Source organism: Ranitomeya imitator, chromosome 1, assembly GCF_032444005.1.
Source record: "Ranitomeya imitator isolate aRanImi1 chromosome 1, aRanImi1.pri, whole genome shotgun sequence".
NCBI classification, from domain to species: Eukaryota; Metazoa; Chordata; class Amphibia; order Anura; family Dendrobatidae; genus Ranitomeya; species Ranitomeya imitator.
This window is the reverse complement of record NC_091282.1, coordinates 1,080,459,156-1,080,480,719: the sequence shown is the minus strand read 5'-3', so window position 1 is coordinate 1,080,480,719 and position 21,564 is coordinate 1,080,459,156. Positions and strand designations below refer to the sequence as shown.

The 21,564-nt window shown below is 42.8% G+C and overlaps 1 protein-coding gene across 1 annotated transcript in view; it reads right to left on the bottom strand.

The window, feature by feature from the left end:
* GALNTL6 (polypeptide N-acetylgalactosaminyltransferase like 6) overlaps window positions 1–21,564 on the bottom strand; it is a 3,161,254-nt gene that overhangs the window by 170,291 nt on the left and 2,969,399 nt on the right. The window contains exon 10 of the mRNA XM_069744235.1: window positions 14,963–15,079. Coding sequence (XP_069600336.1) covers window positions 14,963–15,079 — 117 coding nt within the window. The remainder of the gene's footprint in view (window positions 1–14,962; window positions 15,080–21,564) is intronic.

Genomic DNA, 21,564 nt, shown 5'->3' with positions numbered 1-21,564 from the left:
TAATTTTGGTTTTCATCCTCGTTTTTCTTCTGGGCAGGTTGAGCCTTCTGACTGTCCTGGTGTGGATTCTGTGGTTGACAGGTTGCAGCAGATTTGGGCTCATGTGATGGACAATTTGGTGTTGTCTCAGGAGGAGGCTCAACGTTTTGCTAATTGTCGTCGGTGTGTTGGTTCCGGGCTTCGGGTTGGGGATCTGGTTTGGTTGTCTTCCCGTCATGTTCCTATGAAGGTTTCTTCTCCTAAGTTTAAGCCTCGGTTTATTGGTCCTTATAGGATTTCTGAGATTATTAATCCGGTGTCTTTTTGTCTGGCGCTTCCGGCCTCTTTTGCTATCCATAATGTCTTCCATAGATCTTTATTGCGGAAATATGTGGAGCCCGTTGTTCCCTCTGTTGATCCTCCGGCCCCTGTGTTGGTTGATGGGGAGTTTGAATATGTTGTTGAGAAGATTTTGGATTCCCGTTTTTCGAGGCGGAAGCTTCAGTGTCTTGTCAAATGGAAGGGTTATGGCCAGGAAGATAATTCTTGGGTTTTTGCCTCTGATGTCCATGCCGCTGATTTGGTTCGTGCTTTTCATCTGGCTCATCCTGATCGGCCTTGGGGCTCTGGTGAGGGTTCAGTGACCCCTCCTCAAGGGGGGGAACTGTTGTGAATTCTGCTTTTGGGCTCCCTCCGGTGGTTGTAGATGGTAATGCAGTTGTCTCTGGGCTGCAGTCTTGGACAGGTGTATCCGCTAATTGCAATTCTGACTGGGCTATTTAGCTTTGCAGGACTTTTTAGTCCTGGCCAGTTGTCAATGTTTCTCTGGAAGTGTTGAATCTCTGCCTGGCCTCTCCTGCTTATCTGCCAGTTCAGCAAAGATAAGTGTCTGTTTCTTTTTCTGAAGCACACATGCTGTGTGCTTATTTTCAGTGCTGATCTTTTGTTTCTATTTGTCCAGCTTAGACTGTGTCAGTTGTTTTTCTCAGTCTGGTTGGATTCTCTGGAGTTGCAGATATACTCTCCACATCTTTAGTTAGGTGGTGGAGTTTTGTATTTTCTGCTGTGGATATTTTTGTAGTATTTTTATGCTGACCGCTTAGTATCCTGTCCTGTCCTTTTCTATTTAGCTAGAAGTGGCCTCCTTTGCTAAGCCTGTTTTCTGCCTGCGTGTGTCTTTTCCTCTCCAACTCACAGTCATTATTTGTGGGGGGCTGCCTATCCTTTGGGGGTCTTACATAGTTACATAGTTACATAGTTACATAGTTATTAAGGTCGAAGGAAGACTATAAGTCCATCTAGTTCAACGCATAGCCTAACCTAACATGCCCTAACATGTTGATCCAGAGGAAGGCAAAAAAATCCCATGTGGCAAAGAGTAAGCTCCACATTGGGGAAAAAAATTCCTTCCCGACTCCACATACGGCAATCAGACTAGTTCCCTGGATCAACGCCCTATCAAGGAATCTAGTGTATATACCCTGTAACATTATACTTTTCCAGAAAGGTATCCAGTCCCCTCTTAAATTTAAGTAATGAATCACTCATTACAACATCATACGGCAGAGAGTTCCATAGTCTCACTGCTCTTACAGTAAAGAATCCACGTCTGTTATTATGCTTAAACCTTTTTTCTTCCAAACGCAGAGGATGCCCCCTTGTCCCTGTTTCAGGTCTATGATTAAAAAGATCATCAGAAAGGTCTTTGTACTGTCCCCTCATATATTTATACATTAAAATAAGATCACCCCTTAGTCTTCGTTTTTCCAAACTAAATAGCCCCAAGTGTAATAACCTATCTTGGTATTGCAGACCCCCCAGTCCTCTAATAACCTTGGTCGCTCTTCTCTGCACCCGCTACTCTGAGGCAAGATAGTTTTCCTATTTTCATCTTTAGGGGTATTTAGTCCTCCGGCTGTGTCAAGGTGTCTAGGTTTTGTTAGGCACACCCCACGGCTACTTCTAGTTGCGGTGATAAGATCAGGGTTTGCGGTCAATATAGTTACCACCTACTCCAGTGAAGGTTTTCATGCTGCTCCAAGGCCACCTAATCATAACAGTTACCCCCTCTAAAATTTTGTTGAATTCTTTGGATCCCCAAAAAATGTACACCTTTTATGCATTTATTATGTCTCTCCAAAAAATGCCTTGAGAGGGGGTGGCCTACGTATCCTTTCTTGATGTTTACAAGGTGTTCCTTAATGCGTACCATAAGTTGCCTTTTAGTTCGGCCTACATATAACTTTTTGCACAGGCACTCAATTAGATAAATGACTTTAGTAGTGTAGCAAGTGATGCTATCCTTGATACTGAATGTATATTCAGCCTCAGAGTCAGTAAATGTAGATTGGCAGGATCTATTCAAAGATGTATTTTTGCAACAATAGCAAGATGTGGACCTTTTTGGAGTAGATGTGCCTGGTTTGGTTGCAAACGAATTCCGTTCATCTTGTACATGAGTGGAGTCCCCATCCATGCCCGATGGTGTAAGCAAGGAAAACGTGTTCATAGTAACATAGTAACATAGTTAGTAAGGCCGAAAAAAGACAATTGTCCATCCAGTTCAGCCTATATTCCCTCATAATAAATCCCCAGATCTACGTCCTTCTACAGAACCTAATTGTATGATACAATATTGTTCTGCTCCAGGAAGATATCCAGGCCTCTCTTGAACCCCTTGACTGAGTTCGCCATCACCACCTCCTCAGGCAAGCAATTCCAGATTCTCACTGCCCTAACAGTAAAGAATCCTCTTCTATGTTGGTGGAAAAACCTTCTCTCCTCCAGACGCAAAGAATGCGATCCTCAGCGAGATATTTGTATTGTCCCCTTATATACTTATACATGGTTATTAGATCGCCCCTCAGTCGTCTTTTTTCTAGACTAAATAATCCTAATTTCGCTAATCTATCTGGGTATTGTAGTTCTCCCATCCCCTTTATTAATTTTGTTGCCCTCCTTTGTACTCTCTCTAGTTCCATTATATCCTTCCTGAGCACCGGTGCCCAAAACTGGACACAGTACTCCATGTGCGGTCTAACTAGGGATTTGTACAGAGGCAGTATAATGCTCTCATCATGTGTATCCAGACCTCTTTTAATGCACCTAATGATCCTGTTTGCCTTGGCAGCTGCTGCCTGGCACTGGCTGCTCCAGGTAAGTTTATCATTAACTAGGATCCCCAAGTCCTTCTCCCTGTCAGATTTACCCAGTGGTTTCCCATTCAGTGTGTAATGGTGACATTGATTCCTTCTTCCCATGTGTATAACCTTACATTTATCATTGTTAAACCTCATCTGCCACCTTTCAGCTCAAGTTTCCAAGTTATCCAGATCCATCTGTAGCAGAATACTATCTTCTCTTGTATTAACTGCTTTACATAGTTTTGTATCATCTGCAAATATCAATATTTTACTGTGTAAACCTTCAACCAGATCATTAATGAATATGTTGAAGAGAACAGGTCACAAATACTGACCCCTGCGGTACCCCACTGGTCACAGCGACCCAGTTAGAGACTATACCATTTATAACCACTAAGCCAGTTACTAACCCATTTACACACAATTTCCCCCAGACCAAGCATTCTCATTTTGTGTACCAACCTCTTGTGCGGCACGGTATCAATCGCTTTGGAAAAATCGAGATATACCACGTCCAATGACTCACCGTGGTCCAGCCTATAGCTTACCTCTTCATAAAAACTGATTAGATTGGTTTGACAGGAGCGATTTCTCATAAACCCATGCTGATATGGAGTTAAACAGTTATTCTCATTGAGATAATCCAGAATAACATCCCTCAGAAACCCTTCAAATATTTTACCAACAATAGAGGTTAGACTTACTAGCCTATAATTTCCAGGTTCACTTTTAGAGCCCTTTTTGAATATTGGCACCACATTTGCTATGCGCCAGTCCTGCGGAACAGACCCTGTCGCTATAGAGTCCCTAAAAATAAGAAATAATGGTTTATCTATTACATTACTTAGTTCTCTTAGTACTCGTGGGTGTATGCCATCCGGACCCGGAGATTTATCTATTTTAATCTTATTTAGCCGGTTTCGCACCTCTTCTTGGGTTAGATTGGTGACCCTTAATATAGGGTTTTCATTGTTTCTTGGGATTTCACCTAGCATTTCATTTTCCACCGTGAATACCGTGGAGAAGAAGGTGTTTAATATGTTAGCTTTTTCCTCGTCATCTACAACCATTCTTTCCTCACTATTTTTTAAGGGGCCTACATTTTCAGTTTTTATTCTTTTACTATTGATATAGTTGAAGAACAGTTTTGGATTAGTATTACTCTCCTTTGCAATGTGCTTCTCTGTTTCCTTTTTGGCAGCTTTAATTAGTTTTTTAGATAAAGTATTTTTCTCCCTATAGTTTTTTAGAGCTTCAATGGTGCCATCCTGCTTTAGTAGTGCAAATGCTTTCTTTTTACTGTTAATTGCCTGTCTTACTTCTTTGTTTAGCCACATTGGGTTTTTCCTATTTCTAGTCCTTTTATTCCCACAAGGTATAAACCGCTTACACTGCCTATTTAGGATGTTCTTAAACATTTCCCATTTATTATCTGTATTCTTATTTCTGAGGATATTCTCTAAGCTGGTCAAACTTTGCCTTCCTAAAGTTCAGTGTTTTTGTGACTCCCTGACAAGTCCCCCTAGTGAAAGACAGGTGAAACTGTACAATATTGTGGTCGCTATTTCCTAGATGCCCGACCACCTGCAGATTTGTTATTCTGTCAGGTCTATTAGATAGTATTAGGTCTAAAAGTGCTGCTCCTCTGGTTGGATTCTGCACCAATTGTGAAAGATAATTTTTCTTGGTTATTAGCAGAAACCTGATGCCTTTATGGGTTTCACAGGTTTCTGTTTCCCAGTTAATATCCGGGTAGTTAAAGTCCCCCATAACCAGGACCTCATTATGGGTTGCAGCTTCATCTATCTGATTTAGAAGTAGACTTTCCATGGTTTCTGTTATATTTGGGGGTTTGTGTATTTGGGGGTTTGTGTATATTTCGAAGTTTGTATGGGAATATTTAACCGTTAGGCTAGGTTCACATTGCATTAGTGCAATCCGTTTAGCGCATGCGCTAACGGAATGTGCTAACGCAATGTCCAAAAAGTGATCACGTTTGGCGATCCCGCTAGCGCAGATGCCTGATCTGCGCTAGTGAAGAATGGACCCTTAACGCTGTGAGCAGCGTTCGAGGTCTGTCTGAAAATAACGGGACATCGCTGACGCATGCTTAAAATGGCATACGTTAGCGATGTGTTAGGGATCCGTTAGAACATTAAATGTAAAAAAGCCTGCTGTATCCCAGATTTTGGATAGTTAGTAGTGATGAGTGAATATACTTGTTACTTGAGATTTCTCGAGCATGCTCGGGGGTCCTCCGAGTATTTTTTAGTGTTCGGAGATTTCGTTTTTCTTACTACAGCTGAATGAATTACATCTGTTAGCCAGCATAAGTACATGTGGGGATTCTCTAGCAACCAGGCAATCCCCACATGAAATTATGCTGGCTAACAGATGTAAATCATTCAGCTGCGGCAAGAAAAACTAAATCTCCGAGCACTAAAAAATATTCGGAGGACCCCCAAGCATGCTCGAGAAATCTCGAGTAATGAGTATATTCGCTCATCACTAATAGATAGCAAGGTGGTTGTATATCAGTCAGATTGTATAGCTAGCTAGTGTCCAGTGTGGCTGTTAAATTTACCTTCCAGCATTTTTTTTTGCAATTACTGTGGTCCACAGACAAAGCAAGCAGGGCACAAGTCCTACAAGTGTGTTTTGGCACTGCTTCTGTTGTGCACCATGCAGAAGTATAGCATTCTAAATATTTTTTCACTAGTTAAAAGTGAAACACCCTTCTGTATCCCAACTGGTCATTTTGTGCTGTGGTGATATGAAAATTTCTACAGATCTATGGCACATTAAAAAAAATTATAATTTTTCAGTTGCAAAAAGTTAGAAAACCCGCCATATCACACTTTGTCAAATAATAATCTTTATTTTTATATAGTGCTAACATATTCTGCTGCCCTTTGCAGTCTACACATATCATCGCTGTCCCCGATGGGGCTCACAATCTATACTCCCTATCAGTATGTCTTTGGAATGTGGGAGGAAGCTGGAAAACCCGGAGGAAACCCACACAAAAATGGGGAGAACATACAAACTCCTTCCAGATGTTGTCCTTGGTGGGATGTGAACCCAGGACTCCAGCGATGAAAGGCTGCAGTGCTAACCACTGAGCCACCGTGCTGCCCATTTTGTTGGGTTGAAATTAAGCTGATCTACAGGTCTTGGAATCCCCAACACTTGCAGAACAAACCTCTACATTTAACACTTCCTTCACTGCTTCTGCCTCCTCCTGTGTCTCCTTTAGGGCCTCCACCTGCACCCTCAACTTTTGCCTTAATGAGAGACACATTCCAACAGTGCAGAGCGAATCCCGACCATCTCTGCACTGCACAGTCAGAGCTCACCACAATCGGGCAGTGTTAAAATTAATATGAATTAGAGATCACAGTCATACAGTTAAAGAGTTGGGACAGCTCTCCAGGCTGAGTTTGAGCAATGGTTGTCTCCGCAAAACTTGCATCCAGGGAAGGGTGTTGCTTGATAAAAGTGCGAACCTGGTGGCGGCCCTACGGAGAGCCAAGCTCACTCACGTTCCTTGCATGGCTCACATCCTCAACCTGGTGGTACAGCATTTTTTCCACCACTATCCTGGCCTGGGTGAGCTGCTCCAGAAAGCATGAAAGCTGTGTGTTAACTTTCGCCATTCGCACCCTTCAGGTAATCGACTTGCATCAATATAGAGGTCTTTGTCCAAGCCAGTTAACAGGTTGGTATGTGATGTGCCGACACAGTAAAATTCCACTCTGTAAATGTTGCAGTGACTGTGACAGCAGCAACGAGCTCTGACGCAGTATGTCATGTCATATAGCCTAGGCTAACGCAGTACGGACGTGGTGCATATCACGTTTATGGAGTGGGCACAGATTTAGGACCTCTACACCCTTCTGCACAGTTTTGAAATGGCTACTAAGATGGTTAGCGTTGATGACCCCAACATCAGCATCACTATTCCGGTCATCTATTTGCTGGAGCAGACTTTGAATAGCCTGCAGGAGGAGATGATGATCCCAGAATAATAGGAAGAAGCAGAGGAGGATGCGGAAGGGATAATATTGTCTCAAAGTTCCAGAATGTTGTCACACAGGCAGGTGCCAAGGAAGGGTGGATTCATGCGATAAAGGGGGGCTGCTGATAACAAACTCTTAGTAAAGGTTCAAGATCTGAGCAACAAATGGAGGTGGAAGAGGTGATGGGGAGCAACTATCAGGAGATGAAGAGGATAATCGTATGAAGAGACATGCAGACAAAAGGCGTCTGAATCCTCTGGGCTTCTGTCCTGGTGACAAGGTATGGCTTTCATCCATGTACGTCCGGCTCAAGGTTCCATCTTACAAGTTGTGTCCTCGTTTTATCTGGCCTTTCGAGGTGCTGAAGCCGATCAATGAAGTCTTCTATAATTTGAAGCTGCCTCCTCTGCGGATTCCAAATTCCTTTGATGTATAGTTAGTTACTGAAGCCTGTCATCCTAAGTCCCTTCTTCAAGAATCCCAGTACCAAGCCCATGCCAACAGCCTCGGATGATGTTTTTGAAGTGGAGAACATCTTGGCCATGAAGAAGTTGAGAGGCAAGACTTTCTTCCTCGTTGACTGGAGGGGATTTGGTCCCGAAGAAAGATCCTGGAAGCCTAAGGAGAATATTCACTCTCCAATTCTTCTCTGGAACTTCCTAGATTGCTTGAAGAGAAGGGGGCGTAAAAGGGGGTACTGTTAGTACCACACCAGATCCCTGCTCTGACAGGCAGGGTCTTTGGTGTGTCTCTTCACTCACCCATGCTGTAGACAGTTCTTCCCCTCTCCATGCTCTGCATGCTTCCAGCCAGTCCTCTTGCCATGTCCTTAGGGCACATGTGCATGCCTTCCTGCCTTCTTTTAACAGGCCAGCACATGCAATTGTTATTTCCTCTTCAGGCAATTGCCATGGGACATTATGTATATATTGCTTCCTCCCTACTGGGGAGGTTCCTTAGCAACCTTTCTGTTTTGCAGTCTAAGTTGTGTAAGGTTGCATACCAGTCCCCGCTGCACTCAACTGCAGACCCTGCTTGCTGCACTCTAATGCAGATCCTGCCTGCTGCACTCAACTGCAGATCCTGCCTGCTGCACTCAAGTGCAGATCCTGCCTGCTGCACTCAAGTGCAGATCCTGCCTGCAGCACTCTAATACAGACACTGCCTGCTGCACTTTAAGACAGGTCTTGTCAGCTGCATTCTGATGCAAACACTGCCTGCTGCACTCTAATACAGATCATGTCAGCTGCTTTCTGATACAAACACTGCCTGCTGCATCCTGATACGAACTCTGTCTGCCGCACTCTGATGCGAACTCTGTCTGCTGCACTCAGATGTGAACTGTCTGCTGCATTCTAATAAAAACTCTGCCAGCTTCTCCCTCCAGTCGGTCCTCTGGTTCCAGCTGCTGTGCATCTGTTGTTCTGTCCTGGAATGGCACCTTGCGTTCATCAGGAGCCAAGTCTAACCTCACCATCAGAGTTCGCTTAGTCACGCCCCTCCAGGCCCTCCATGGTCCGTAGCACAGTTGTTCCACAAACCACATCCGTGACATAGTGGAAGACCTGTCTTTCACTATTATACTATTTCTACTCTTGTGAAATTTATGCCACTTCTGTGGTGTCAGACCCTCATTTTCATAAATTTGAAAACTACGGGCTGGGTGTCCATTTGCTGAATTGGGTGTAGTGGAAGACCTGTTGTTAACTATTATACTATTTATGTTGTGGTAAAATTAATGCCACTTTGGTAGTGTCTTCCAATAATTTTTGGAAATGTGAACACTCCTGTTTGGGTGTCCATCTGCTTGGTTGGGTGTGGTGGAAGACTTGTCGGTCCCTATTATACAATTTATACTGTGTTGAAATTGATGCCACTTTGGTATGATCTGCCAATAATTTTTGAAAATGTGAACACTCCTGGTAGGGCATCCATCAGTGGGTTGAGTGTAGTGGAGACCTGTCAGTCTCTATTATACTATTTTTTCTGTGGTGAAATTGATGGCACTTTGTTGGTGTTTACCACAAATTTTTGAAAATGTGTAGACTCCTGATTGGATCTCCTACATGTGTGCTGCCTGTAGCAGTAGGTCTCTGAGAGCATCAGGCCTCAGCTTCATTGGAGTCAGCTATCCGTGTTACTATCCTTTGATTTTTTTCATACGAAAGAGAAACACATCCGCACAGCTACACAAACTCAGATCGCCATTTCAAATTGCTAGACAGTGCTGCTGGTTCCTTATGACAGACGTAGTGGTGCAAGAGTTTCAAGACAATGAATATCCACAGTAAGAGAGAAGGAAAATGGAACGCACTCACCAGTCTTGAAAATTCCAATCCTAATTAGGACCCGTAGAAGCGCTCGTCAGCGCGAAACGGCCGTCGTCCGTCATCCTCCACACCCCTCCCTGCTAAGTCTGTTCATGTTTTGAATAAAGGATTGGAATTTATAAGACTGGTGAGTGCGTTCCATTTTCCTTCTCTCTTACTGTGGACTTTGATTTTTCTGACAATGATAGTTTACAAAACTGATATTTGGGCCACATGAGTGTGGCTCAGCATGAAAGCAGGTTGAGCTGTTGTATGCGGTATCAGGTCTCACCAATCCCTCACCCACCTCATCTCACTTTGACATTAAATTGAAAGCTGTAAATTCTGGCCCAGACCACGATACTTCATGCATGGCTGATTGCTGCAGCACCGTGCTACAATTTGCACTGTGGGTGAATTGAGGCCACTTTCCTGATGTCTGCCCCTCATTTGATGTGTTTAGGCAGATTTTGGGGCCATTAGAAAGTGTTGTGCGTGCTTTTTTTGCCTCCCATTGACTTGAATAGCGTTTGGCTTTGTTCGGCAAATATTTGATTAATAAATTAGTGAATTTTGCAAATTTGGCAATAGTCATCTGAACAGAACCGTCGTGCAACATGGGGACAACCTTGAGGGGGAGCGGATGGGAGGCAACAGGAGCTCACCTGAAGATCTGGGCAAAACTCCGCTAGAGGCGGTAGAGAGGTCGAACAAGCCAAATCAGCAACAGGTGGGAGCGCATTTTCAGAGGAGAAGACAGAAGTAAGGTCTGAACTAAGGCAGGGGTCAGAAGCCAATCAGGAGTGCAGTACCGTGAAGAAGGTAAGGGAGCTTAGTCTCCAGAAACGTGTTGAGATTCACACCCACATGGTTTGCGCTGAAGTTTGTAGCCTCTATGTTACAAGTTTGTGAATAAAGAAATGTTATTTTCACGGATTCGGTGGAGCTGGACATTTTTCTTGTTTTGGATTTTACACGTTTGGACACAGCGGGTCCAGGCTCCTGAAGCTCAACTAGTGCATCACGAGTGAGCTGGTTTATTTTTATTTTCTTTAAAGCTTTTTTCAGCTTGGTACACCAACTCTGGCTTGACTGAAAGCATGACTCATCTCTCCTGTAGTCTCCGATCCGATCCGAACTGTGCAGTGGATGCACAACCAGAGCATCCTTTAGATGATCAGATAGTCCCCTCTGAAATTGACACCTGAGCGCAGAGTCATTCCAGGACACCTCTGGAGACCATCGCCTACATTCAGTACCACTCAGCAGAGAGCTTTCCCTGAGAGAGACCCATGATTGTGTCCTCCGCCAAGCTAACCTGGTCAGGTTCATCATAAATGAGTCCTAGGAAATCAAAAAACATATACAAAGACACTGTCTCCAGGGTGGTCGGGGGTAAGGAAAAGGCCCAAGACTTCGGACCTTCCCTGAGTAAGGATATGATAATTCCCACCCGCTGACTCTCATTCCCCGAAGATCGGGGCCTAAGGGAAAACAACAACTTACAATTTTACCTGAATGCATGGAACTTTTCCTTCTCTCCAGAGAAGGAGTCAGGGAGTTTAACAGAGGGTTCAGGGGAATGTAAAGAAACGTCAGAAACATCACCATCCTTACTAACAGATGCCGAGGCAGCGATTTGGGCAGTCTAGACTGACTCAACCAGCTCTCTCTGTACTTCATTTGTGTGAGACTGGCTACATGATCCATCAAAGTGCTGAGCGGATTCATACCAATGAGAAAAAATAGACCTCCACTAGGTAAGATATATGGTCAGTAATAATGTTGTGCAATATGGGGACAACCACCATAGGGAGCGGAAGGGAGGTAACAGGAGCTCACCTGAAGCGAAGAGCTGGACAAAACCCAGCTAGGGAGCAGTAGAGAGGTCAGACAAGCCAAATCAGCAACAGCCAGGAATACAGTATCAAAGGAGAAGACAGAAGCAAGGTCTGAACTAAGCCAGGGGTCAGAATCCAGTCTGGAACGCGGTACCAAGAGGACAAGACGAAAACACAGCCAGAGACACGCCAAAAATCAGAGCCAGATGGGACAGTCCAAAACAGGAATGCAAGATGGAAGGGCAGGTCAGAAATCAAGCCAGGTCATACACAGCAGGGAACAGACACACAGGACGCGCTAAGTCAGAGGTCAGTATGAGGCAAATACGAACACGGGCAGACAGGTAGCAAAGGACACACTTGGGTATGCTAGGTCAGCTGCTCTAGCCGAAGACATGAACCATCACTGACATCAGCTGCCAGCAATAGAGCAGGGAAATAGCCACCCATACTTCAGGGAGAGGCAGGAAAGGTTAACCTGTGCATGACCAGGTCAGGAAAGAGATAACCTGAAGTAAAACCTGACCTGGATCATGACAAGAACATTGAAATATTCATTCGTCTCTAATTGCAAGTCAATTTTTTACTATGTATTAACATTAATACATGTATAAAGAGTGAATTCTCCGATGCTGCTATGTGTACTCTTCTTGTCTATACTCTGAATAAGTACAATTAACGTGATATTCCTTCTCCCTGAAGACTCTGTTGTGCTTGGCACTGAACTGTGACATACAATTCTTCCTTCTCCTTGCTGATATCCTTAATACTGTGCTGCTGTGAAAGAAGCTGAAGGAACATCAGAAATTCATTAAAAAAAGAGACAACATCTAGTTGAGTGCTCTGGAAAGTCTGAATTCACTGATTTCAGAAGAAAACACAATCAGATTCAGAAGTCTACAGAGCCTTTTCTTCAATTTCTTAAAGGGAAACTGTCATTATTGACAGCTTCTGAAGACTCTATAGACTTAAACGTCAGATTCAGATTCAGAAGTCTACAGAGCCTTTTCTTCAATTTCTTAAAGGGAAACTGTCATTATTGACAGCTTCTGAAGACTCTATAGACTTAAACGTCAGAGTGGTAAACATATTACTTTGCAATGATACTTTTGAACATCATGACAGAGTAAGCAGTTGCAAGAGATTGTGCAGTTCCCGGAGCAGGAAATGGCTGTAATTCACAGTCAGACTCCCCAAAGAGAAGGAAGAGGTGGGATGTTATTATCTCTACCTTTCAGATCAGTGTGTACAGAGTGCTGAACAGTACCAGAAATGCATATACCGATTTTTATTCTGGACTCAGCAGTCACGTCATCTCTGGGATGCAAGAGATAACGGGGCTTGTTGGCTTCTAGCTGACAGATATCATAGTAACATAGTAACATAGTAACATAGTTAGTAAGGCCGAAAAAAGACATTTGTCCATCCAGTTCAGCCTATATTCCATCATAATAAATCCCCAGATCTACGTCCTTCTACAGAACCTAATAATTGTATGATACAATATTGTTCTGCTCCAGGAAGACATCCAGGCCTCTCTTGAACCCCTCGACTGAGTTCGCCATCACCAACTCCTCAGACAAGCAATTCCAGATTCTCACTGCCCTAACAGTAAAGAATCCTCTTCTATGTTGGTGGAAAAACCTTCTCTCCTCCAGACGCAAAGAATGCCCCCTTGTGCCCGTCACCTTCCTTGGTATAAACAGATCCTCAGCGAGATATTTGTATTGTCCCCTTATATACTTATACATGGTTATTAGATCGCCCCTCAGTCGTCTTTTTTCTAGACTAAATAATCCTAATTTCGCTAATCTATCTGGGTATTGTAGATCTCCCATCCCCTTTATTAATTTTGTTGCCCTCCTTTGTACTCTCTCTAGTTCCATTATATCCTTCCTGAGCACCGGTGCCCAAAATTGGACACAGTACTCCATGTGCGGTCTAACTAGGGATTTGTACAGAGGCAGTATAATACTCTCATCATGTGTATCCAGACCTCTTTTAATGCACCCCATGATCCTGTTTGCCTTGGCAGCTGCTGCCTGGCACTGGCTGCTCCAGGTAAGTTTATCATTAACTAGGATCCCCAAGTCCTTCTCCCTGTCAGATTTACCCAGTGGTTTCCCGTTCAGTGTGTAATGGTGATATTGATTCCTTCTTCCCATGTGTATAACCTTACATTTATCATTGTTAAACCTCATCAGTTCCTCAGTTGAAACAGAAGGATGGATTTGCCCTGCAAATGGAGCTACTATGCCATTCCCAATTACAGGGAAAATGAGCAATATAAAAATGTTGAAATGAACTCAAATGTCTTTTATGATCTAATGTTGAAGCACAATGTTTGAAATAAATGAAAAAAAAAACACAAATATAAATACAGAAAAAATAGACAGAATAAAATTAAAAAAGAAAGCTACCACAATCCATATCGCAGTTTTTAGACCCGTCTCTGTAGAAAAAAACGTGCAATGTCTAAAGATAATATTTAGAAAAGGAGAACATAATTTAAAATGTATTTTAGTGCTTTGTTTACATTTAACCCTGATAAGAGAAAGAAATTAATTAAAAATTACATAAAAATTATTTAAATATCCCAACAGGAAAGTTTTTTAGAGCTCTTATAACAATGTGTGTGAAAAAAATAGAAAATGTGTATAGTCATGAAATGGATAAACAGATGCCACCACTTTTTGTGTCTCTTAATTAAAATTGTTATACAATCTTTATATATCACTCTTGCTTCACATTTCTGATAGTTAACGTGACCAACTAGACACCTACTGTAAGTCTGCTAAGCACTTTGACTGATGAATGATGTTCCCATTGGACCCTACTGTGTAGTGAGAGCAATTTATAAAGATTATTTTTGAGGCATCCAGGTTACATGGGCGCATGATGTTGGGCATGCGTTTAATAATGGGAAACATGATTACAAGTTCCCTTTAAACGATTATAAAGGTACCTTCACACTCAGCAACTTTACAACGAGAACGACAACGATCCATGACATTGCAGCGTCCTTGATAGCGATCTCGTTGTGTTTGACACGCACCAGCGATCTGGATCCTGCTGTGATATCGCTGGTCGGAGCTAGAAGTCCAGAACTTTATTTGGTCATCAGATCAGCGTGTATGGTCGTGTTTGACAGCAAAAGCAAGGATGTCTGCAATGATTTACATGGAGCTAACGACCTGTGACGACCTGTGAGAACGATAAGTGAGTAACCCTTACATCACTGGATCGCTCCTGCATCGTTCTGGAGCTGCTGTGTTTGACATCTCTACAGCGACCTAAACAGCGACGCTCCAGCGATCTGCTCGTTGTCTATATCGCTGCAGCATCGCTGAGTGTGAAGGTACCTTAAGGAATGTATAAAATCAAATTATTCACAATTCAGGTAAATTGTATCTTAAATAAGGAGCAATTTGACAAGGATTAAATAGAAGGAAACAAATCATATAATGATTAAAACAAATTGTCATGTAGTTATGTAGTTCTCATTTATTAGGTTTTGTATAGCCTATTTCCATTGAAATTTATATTCTGAAATCTGTGCAAACTCATCCTGATTGCATTCTGTATTGAAATACTATTCATAATTAAATAAAAAATTTGACTTAATTTACCAGATAGAACTTGTACTATTTCAGATTTATCTTTTACGTTACCTGTTCATGTGACCAAGTCCTTTCAGAGCCATCCTTAACACAAGTATCAACTCTCATTTCTGTGCCTGTTGCTCCATGTTTGCTGTCAATACAAAGATTGGACGCCACATTTCTCATCTGTTAATGAATATAGAAAGAGTAATATAATATTTATAAATTAAAAAAGAAAAAAGATAAAATACCTCTATTAGAGTTGCCTTCAGTATTTCAAGATCGGACAGTTAGACATACACTAGACTGCAGATGCTTTCTGATTTAATCATTTCTCATTAGAACAAAAATCAATATTGTGCCATACCAAATACCAGTTTGTAAAGGTTAAAGTGATTGTCCAGGACTTATGTACTGATGAAGATAAGTCATTACTACTAGCTCAATGTGCATCTGAAACCTGATAGCATTCCGATTATCTGTGTGCAATTTCCACTGTAGCTGGATGTATAGAGCCACAACAGATCATACTTTTGGAGCATTTCTGTGGTACTGTAGATTTGATCAACTGATGGGTGGAGGTGTCGGATGTTTGACAAAATTGATCTAATCGGTAACATAAGAATAGGTCAGTATTATATAATGTAGTGCAGTGCTCACTGAATGTGTTAGGGGACACTCGCTTGGCATGGAGATTAAGGCACACAGAAATTATTTTCCACTTAAACCAGTCCATGTGGTTTATTATGCACTCATAAACAACTGTAGGCCATGTTATACATCACAGACCTAACATATAGTCCACTCTCAACTGCGGTTATGTCCGCACAGTTCATTAACTGACCCTTGTCAGTGCACACAATCTCCCATGCTCTGGGTTACCTGCTTGGCAGCATTGCAGGCTTCACAGGCTGGCATCACATGGGTCCTGACTTCCAGGGAAGCTGTCTTACTGTTATCATTGACCCATACTATGACTTGCTTTACAAGCTCACATCCGTCAGTTCCAGACCCTCAGAAGGACGGTAGCTTCCCTCAACACAGATAGCCGTCATTGACGTGTTGACTTCCAGGGAAGCTGTCTTACTGGGATCATTGACCCATACTATGACTTGCTTTACAAGCTCACATCTGTCAGTTCCAGACCCTCAGAAGGACGGTAGCTTCCCCCAACACAGATAGCCGTCATTGACGTCCTGACTTCCAGGGAAGCTGAGATACTGTGATCACCGACCCATACTGTGACTTGATTTACAAGCTCAAACACTGTCAGTTCCAGACCCTCAGAAGGACTGTAGCTTCCCCCAACACAGATAGCCATCTAGAACTTTGCAGGCACATGAATCATCCATATGCCTTCCAGGAAACCTGTACTCTTGCAGGACCTTCCAAAACAGAGACCACGTGACCAAACCACAGTCTCATAACGCACAGTATGAGACACATCCATTGATGGGAGGTGTGTGGTTAGCCAGACCCACCCAGCTCTCTGACTAACCCTGCAAGCCCAGTCCCTTATACACTAAGCAAGGCTCGTGGAACTACAAGTCCCAGAGAAACATTTCAGGTTTACAGCACAGAGAACTCCTTTTCTGCGACACATAACGGCTATTCACAACAGTGCCAGTTACTGTCTCACCATAAGTTCTACTCAATAACTTTGAAGGGACTAGGCAAACAGATGATTGATCTTACCAAGATTCTAAATTGCCAATTTGTGAGGATTTTGTAGAGAAATTCAATTTGCAGTAAATTTATCCTGCACAAATTGAGTACCCTTTATTATGCTCTGAAGTGGTTTCAACACATAGTAAGAAGAGGTGCCGAGTAACATAAATTCGGCATGAATATGGCACATTCGGATTAGTGATTGGAAACAAGAGCAAAATTTTATAAAATCGGTAAAAATTGTTAACATTCGGTAAAAAGTGAGGGAAAATTGTTTGCTGGCACAAAAGTATTTTTAGCACTTTAGCACCGATAATGGTGGTGTATCATGAATGTTTTGAATTTGTTTCACGAGGGAAGGTGGTTTGCAGAGCTCAGTGGCACGGCGTTCTTGTAAACAGAATTTTTTTCCCCCTAACTTTATGTGTGCACATTGCAGCTAAACAATCAGGGTGCAGGAAACATCCACAATGTCCTGACACCACGGCTTGTGGCTGCTGAAATCACATGTCCCTCTCCATATAAACAGCAGACATCTTGTTTTAGCCCCATTTTGACATTGTAACAGCGCAGAGTGGCTGCTCCTGACGCTGGCACTGCAAACAGCAAGATTTTAGCTTGTGAGCTAGGCGGTTGTATATCAGACAGATAGAGTAGCTAGCTTGTGTCCAGTGTGGCTATTAAATTTACCTTCCAGCATTTTTTTCTGCCACAGATAAAGCCAGCAGGGTATATGTTTCATAAATGTGTTGTGCTATTGTGCTCCATGCATGAGTACAGCATTCTAAAAAATATATTTTCACTAGCTAAATGTGAAACAGCCTGCTGTATCCCACATTGTCATTTAGTGCTGTGGTGATATGAAGAAGTCTGCAGACCTAGGGCACATTAAAAAAATTATAATTTTTCAGTTGCAAAAAGTTAGACAGCCCGCCTTATCACACTTTGTCATTTTGTTGGGTTGAAATTAAGCTGTCTCCAGGTCTCACGCACATAACCAAAAAAGTTTTTCTGTTGCTAAACATCATACAGTAGGGGAGCTGACTTTAAAATAGTTTGCAGCATCTAGTGTGTTATAGAGGACTGATCCAGAGGCCAGAAAAAATTCTTCTATTCCTAGTGTCATACAGTAGGGGACCTGACATTAAAATAGTTTGTAGCATCTAGTGTAACATAGTAACATAGTTAGTAAGGCCGAAAAAAGACATTTGTCCATCCAGTTCAGCCTATATTCCATCATAATAAATCCCCAGATCTACGTCCTTCTACAGAACCTAATAATTGTATGATACAATATTGTTCTGCTCCAGGAAGACATCCAGGCCTCTCTTGAACCCCTCGACTGAGTTCGCCATCACCACCTCCTCAGGCAAGCAATTCCAGATTCTCACTGCCCTAGTGTGTTATAGAGGCCTGATACTGAGGCCACCAAAAAATTCTTCTGTACCTAGTGTCATACATAGGGGACATCTCACATTCAAATAGTTTGTTGTTGTGAATTCCGTTCTTGGGCTCCCTCCGGTGGTTGTAAATGGCACTTTTGTGAATTCTGCCCTTGGGCTCCCTCTGGTGGTTTTGAGTGGAACTGCCGCTCCTTGGGTTTAGCTTTAGCAGCTGCTTTCACTAATCGTCTCTCCTGGCTCTGCTATTTAACCTGGCTCTAGTCTTCAGCCTATGCCACTTGTCAATGTTCTCTGGCTGGATTCACATCTCTGCTTGGATTCTCCTGGTTTCCTGACCAGTTCTGCAAAGATAAGTTCTGGCTTTGCTCATTTCAGTCCACATGTTGTGGACTTATTGTTCTGTGCATTCTATTTTAGTCCAGCTTGTCATTATGGATTTTTTCTGTTAGCTGGAAGCTCTTGGAAGCAGATTTACCCTCCACACCTTTAGTCAGGTGTGGAGATTTTGTAAACTCTGTGTGGATTGTTTTGTAGTTTTTATACTGACCGCACAGTATCCTTTCCTGTCCTATCTATCAAGCTAGACTGGCCTCCTATGCTAAAATCTGATTTAATCTCTGCGTATGTTATGTTCCCCTCCTCTCACCGTCAATATTTGTGGGTGGCTATCTTTCCTTTGGGGATTTTCTCTGAGGCAAGATAGGTTTCCTGTTTCCATCTTTAGGGGAAGTTAGATCTTAGGCTGTGCCGAGGGGTCTAGGGAGCGTCAGGTACCCCCCACGGCTATTTCTAGTTGCGCTGCTAGGTTCAGGGTCTGCAGTCAGTACAGATACCACCTCCTTCAGAGCTTGTCTCATGTTGTTCCTAAACCACCAGATCATAACAGTACAAGAGGCCAAAAATGAATTAAATGTATCTCAAAAGAAGGAAAAAAAAGTTCTGAACCATTTTTTTTTCTGTGCTCTGGTTTGCCTCTTTTTTCCTCTTGATATCTGGGTGGTGCAGGATATATGCTCTGGCATGGATGTTCAGGGTTTGTTTTCTCGTGTGGATCAACTTGCTGCAAGAGTACAGAATATCCAGGACTATGTTGTCCAGACTCCGGCTTTAGAGCCCAGAATTCTTACTCCGGATTTGTTCTTTGGGGACAGATCCAAGTTTTTGAACTTTAAAAATAACTGCAAATTGTTTTTTGCTTTGAAACCCCGTTCTTCAGGTGATCCCATTCAGCAGGTGAAAATCATCATATCGTTGCTGCGTGGTGATCCGCAAGACTGGGCTTTTTCTCTTGAAACAGGGAATCCGGTGTTATTGAATGTAGACGCATTTTTTCAAGCGCTCGGTTATTGTATGACGAACCTAACTCTGTAGAGCATGCTGAGAAAACACTGTTGGCCCTGTGTCAAGGTCAGGAAGCGGCAGAGTTATACTGCCAGAAATTTAGAAAATGGTCTGTGCTCACTAAATGGAATGAAGAGGCTCTGGCTGCTATTTTCAGAAAAGGTCTTTCTGAAACCCTTAAAGATGTTATGGTGGGCTTTCCTACGCCTGCCGGTTTGAACGAATCTATGTCTCTAGCCATTCAGATTGATCGGCGTCTGCGCGAGCGCAAAGCTGTGCACCATTTGGCAGTATCCTCTGAGCATAGTCCTGAACCTATGCCATGTGATAGGATTTTGACTAGAATAGAACGGCAGGAATTCAGACGTCAGAATAGGCTGTGTTTTTACTGTGGTGATTCGGCTCATATTATCTCTGATTGCCCTAAGCGTACTAAGAGAGTCGCTAGGTCTGTTACCATTAGTACGATACAGCCTAAAATTTCTCTTATCTGTGACCCTGATTTGCTCATTGTCGTCCTTTTCTGCCATGGCATTTGTGGATTCAGGCACTGCCCTGAACTTAATGGACTTAGAATTCGCCAGGCGCTGTGGTTTTTCCTTGCAGCCTTTGCAGAGCCCTATTCCTTTGAGGGGCATTGATGCTACACCCTTGGCTAAGGATAAACCTCAGTACTGGACACAGATGACTATGTACATGGCTCCTGCACATCAGGAAGATTGCCGTTTTCTGGTGTTGCATAACCTGCATGATGTTGTTGTGCTGGGATTTCCATGGTTACAGGAACATAATCCGGTGCTGGATTGGAAAACTATGTCTGTGACTAGTTGGGGTTGTCAAGGGGTACATAGTGACGTTCCTTTGATGTCAATTTCCTCTTCCCCCTCTTCTGAGGTCCCTGAGTTTTTGTCGGATTTCCAGGATGTATTTGATGAGCCCAAGTCCAGTTCCCTTCCTCCTCATAGGGACTGTGATTGTGCTATTAACTTGATTCCTGGTTGTAAGTTCCCTAAGGGCCGACTTATCAATCTGTCTGTGCCAGAGCATGCCGCCATGCGGAGCTATGTTAAGGAATCTTTGGAGAAAGGGCATATTCGGCCCTCTTCGTCATTATTGGGAGCGGGTTTCTTTTTTGTTGCTAAGAAGGATGGCTCCTTGAGACCCTGTATTGATTATCGTCTTCTTAATAAGATCACGGTCAAATTCCAATACCCCTTGCCTTTGCTTACTGATTTGTTTGCTCAGATTAAGGGGGCTAGTTGGTTTACTAAGATTGACCTCCGAGGGGCATATAATCTTAGTAACATAGTAACATAGTTAGTAAGGCCGAAAAAAGACATTTGTCCATCCAGTTCAGCCTATATTCCATCATAATAAATCCCCAGATCTACGTCCTTCTACAGAACCTAATTGTATGATACAATATTGTTCTGCTCCAGGAAGACATTCAGGCCTCTCTTGAACCCCTCGACTGAGTTCGCCATCACCACCTCCTCAGGCAAGCAATTCCAGATTCTCACTGCCCTAACAGTAAAGAATCCTCTTCTATGTTGGTGGAAAAACCTTCTCTCCTCCAGACGCAAAGAATGCCCCCTTGTGCCCGTCACCTTCCTTGGTATAAACAGATCCTCAGCGAGATATTTGTATTGTCCCCTTATATACTTATACATGGTTATTAGATCGCCCCTCAGTCGTCTTTTTTCTAGACTAAATAATCCTAATTTCGCTAATCTATCTGGGTATTGTAGTTCTCCCATCCCCTTTATTAATTTTGTTGCCCTCCTTTGTACTCTCTCTAGTTCCATTATATCCTTCCTGAGCACCGGTGCCCAAAACTGGACACAGTACTCCATGTGCGGTCTAACTAGGGATTTGTTCGTATTAAACAGGGTGACGAATGGAAAACTGCATTTAATACGCCCGAAGGCCATTTTGAATACCTTGTGATGCCATTTGGGCTCTCTAATGCTCCATCTGTGTTCCAGTCTTTCATGCATGATATTTTCCGCAATTATCTTGATAAGTTCATAGTCGTATATTTGGATGATATTTTGATTTTTTCCAATGATTGGGAGTCTCATGTGAAGCAGGTCAGGATGGTGTTCCAGATCCTTCGTGATAATGCTTTATTTGTGAAGGCGTCTAAGTGCCTAATCGGAGTTCAGAAGGTCTCTTTTTTGGGTTTTGTTTTTTCTCCCTTGTCTATAGAAATGGATCCTGTTAAGGTCCAAGCTATTCATGACTGGATCCAACCCACAT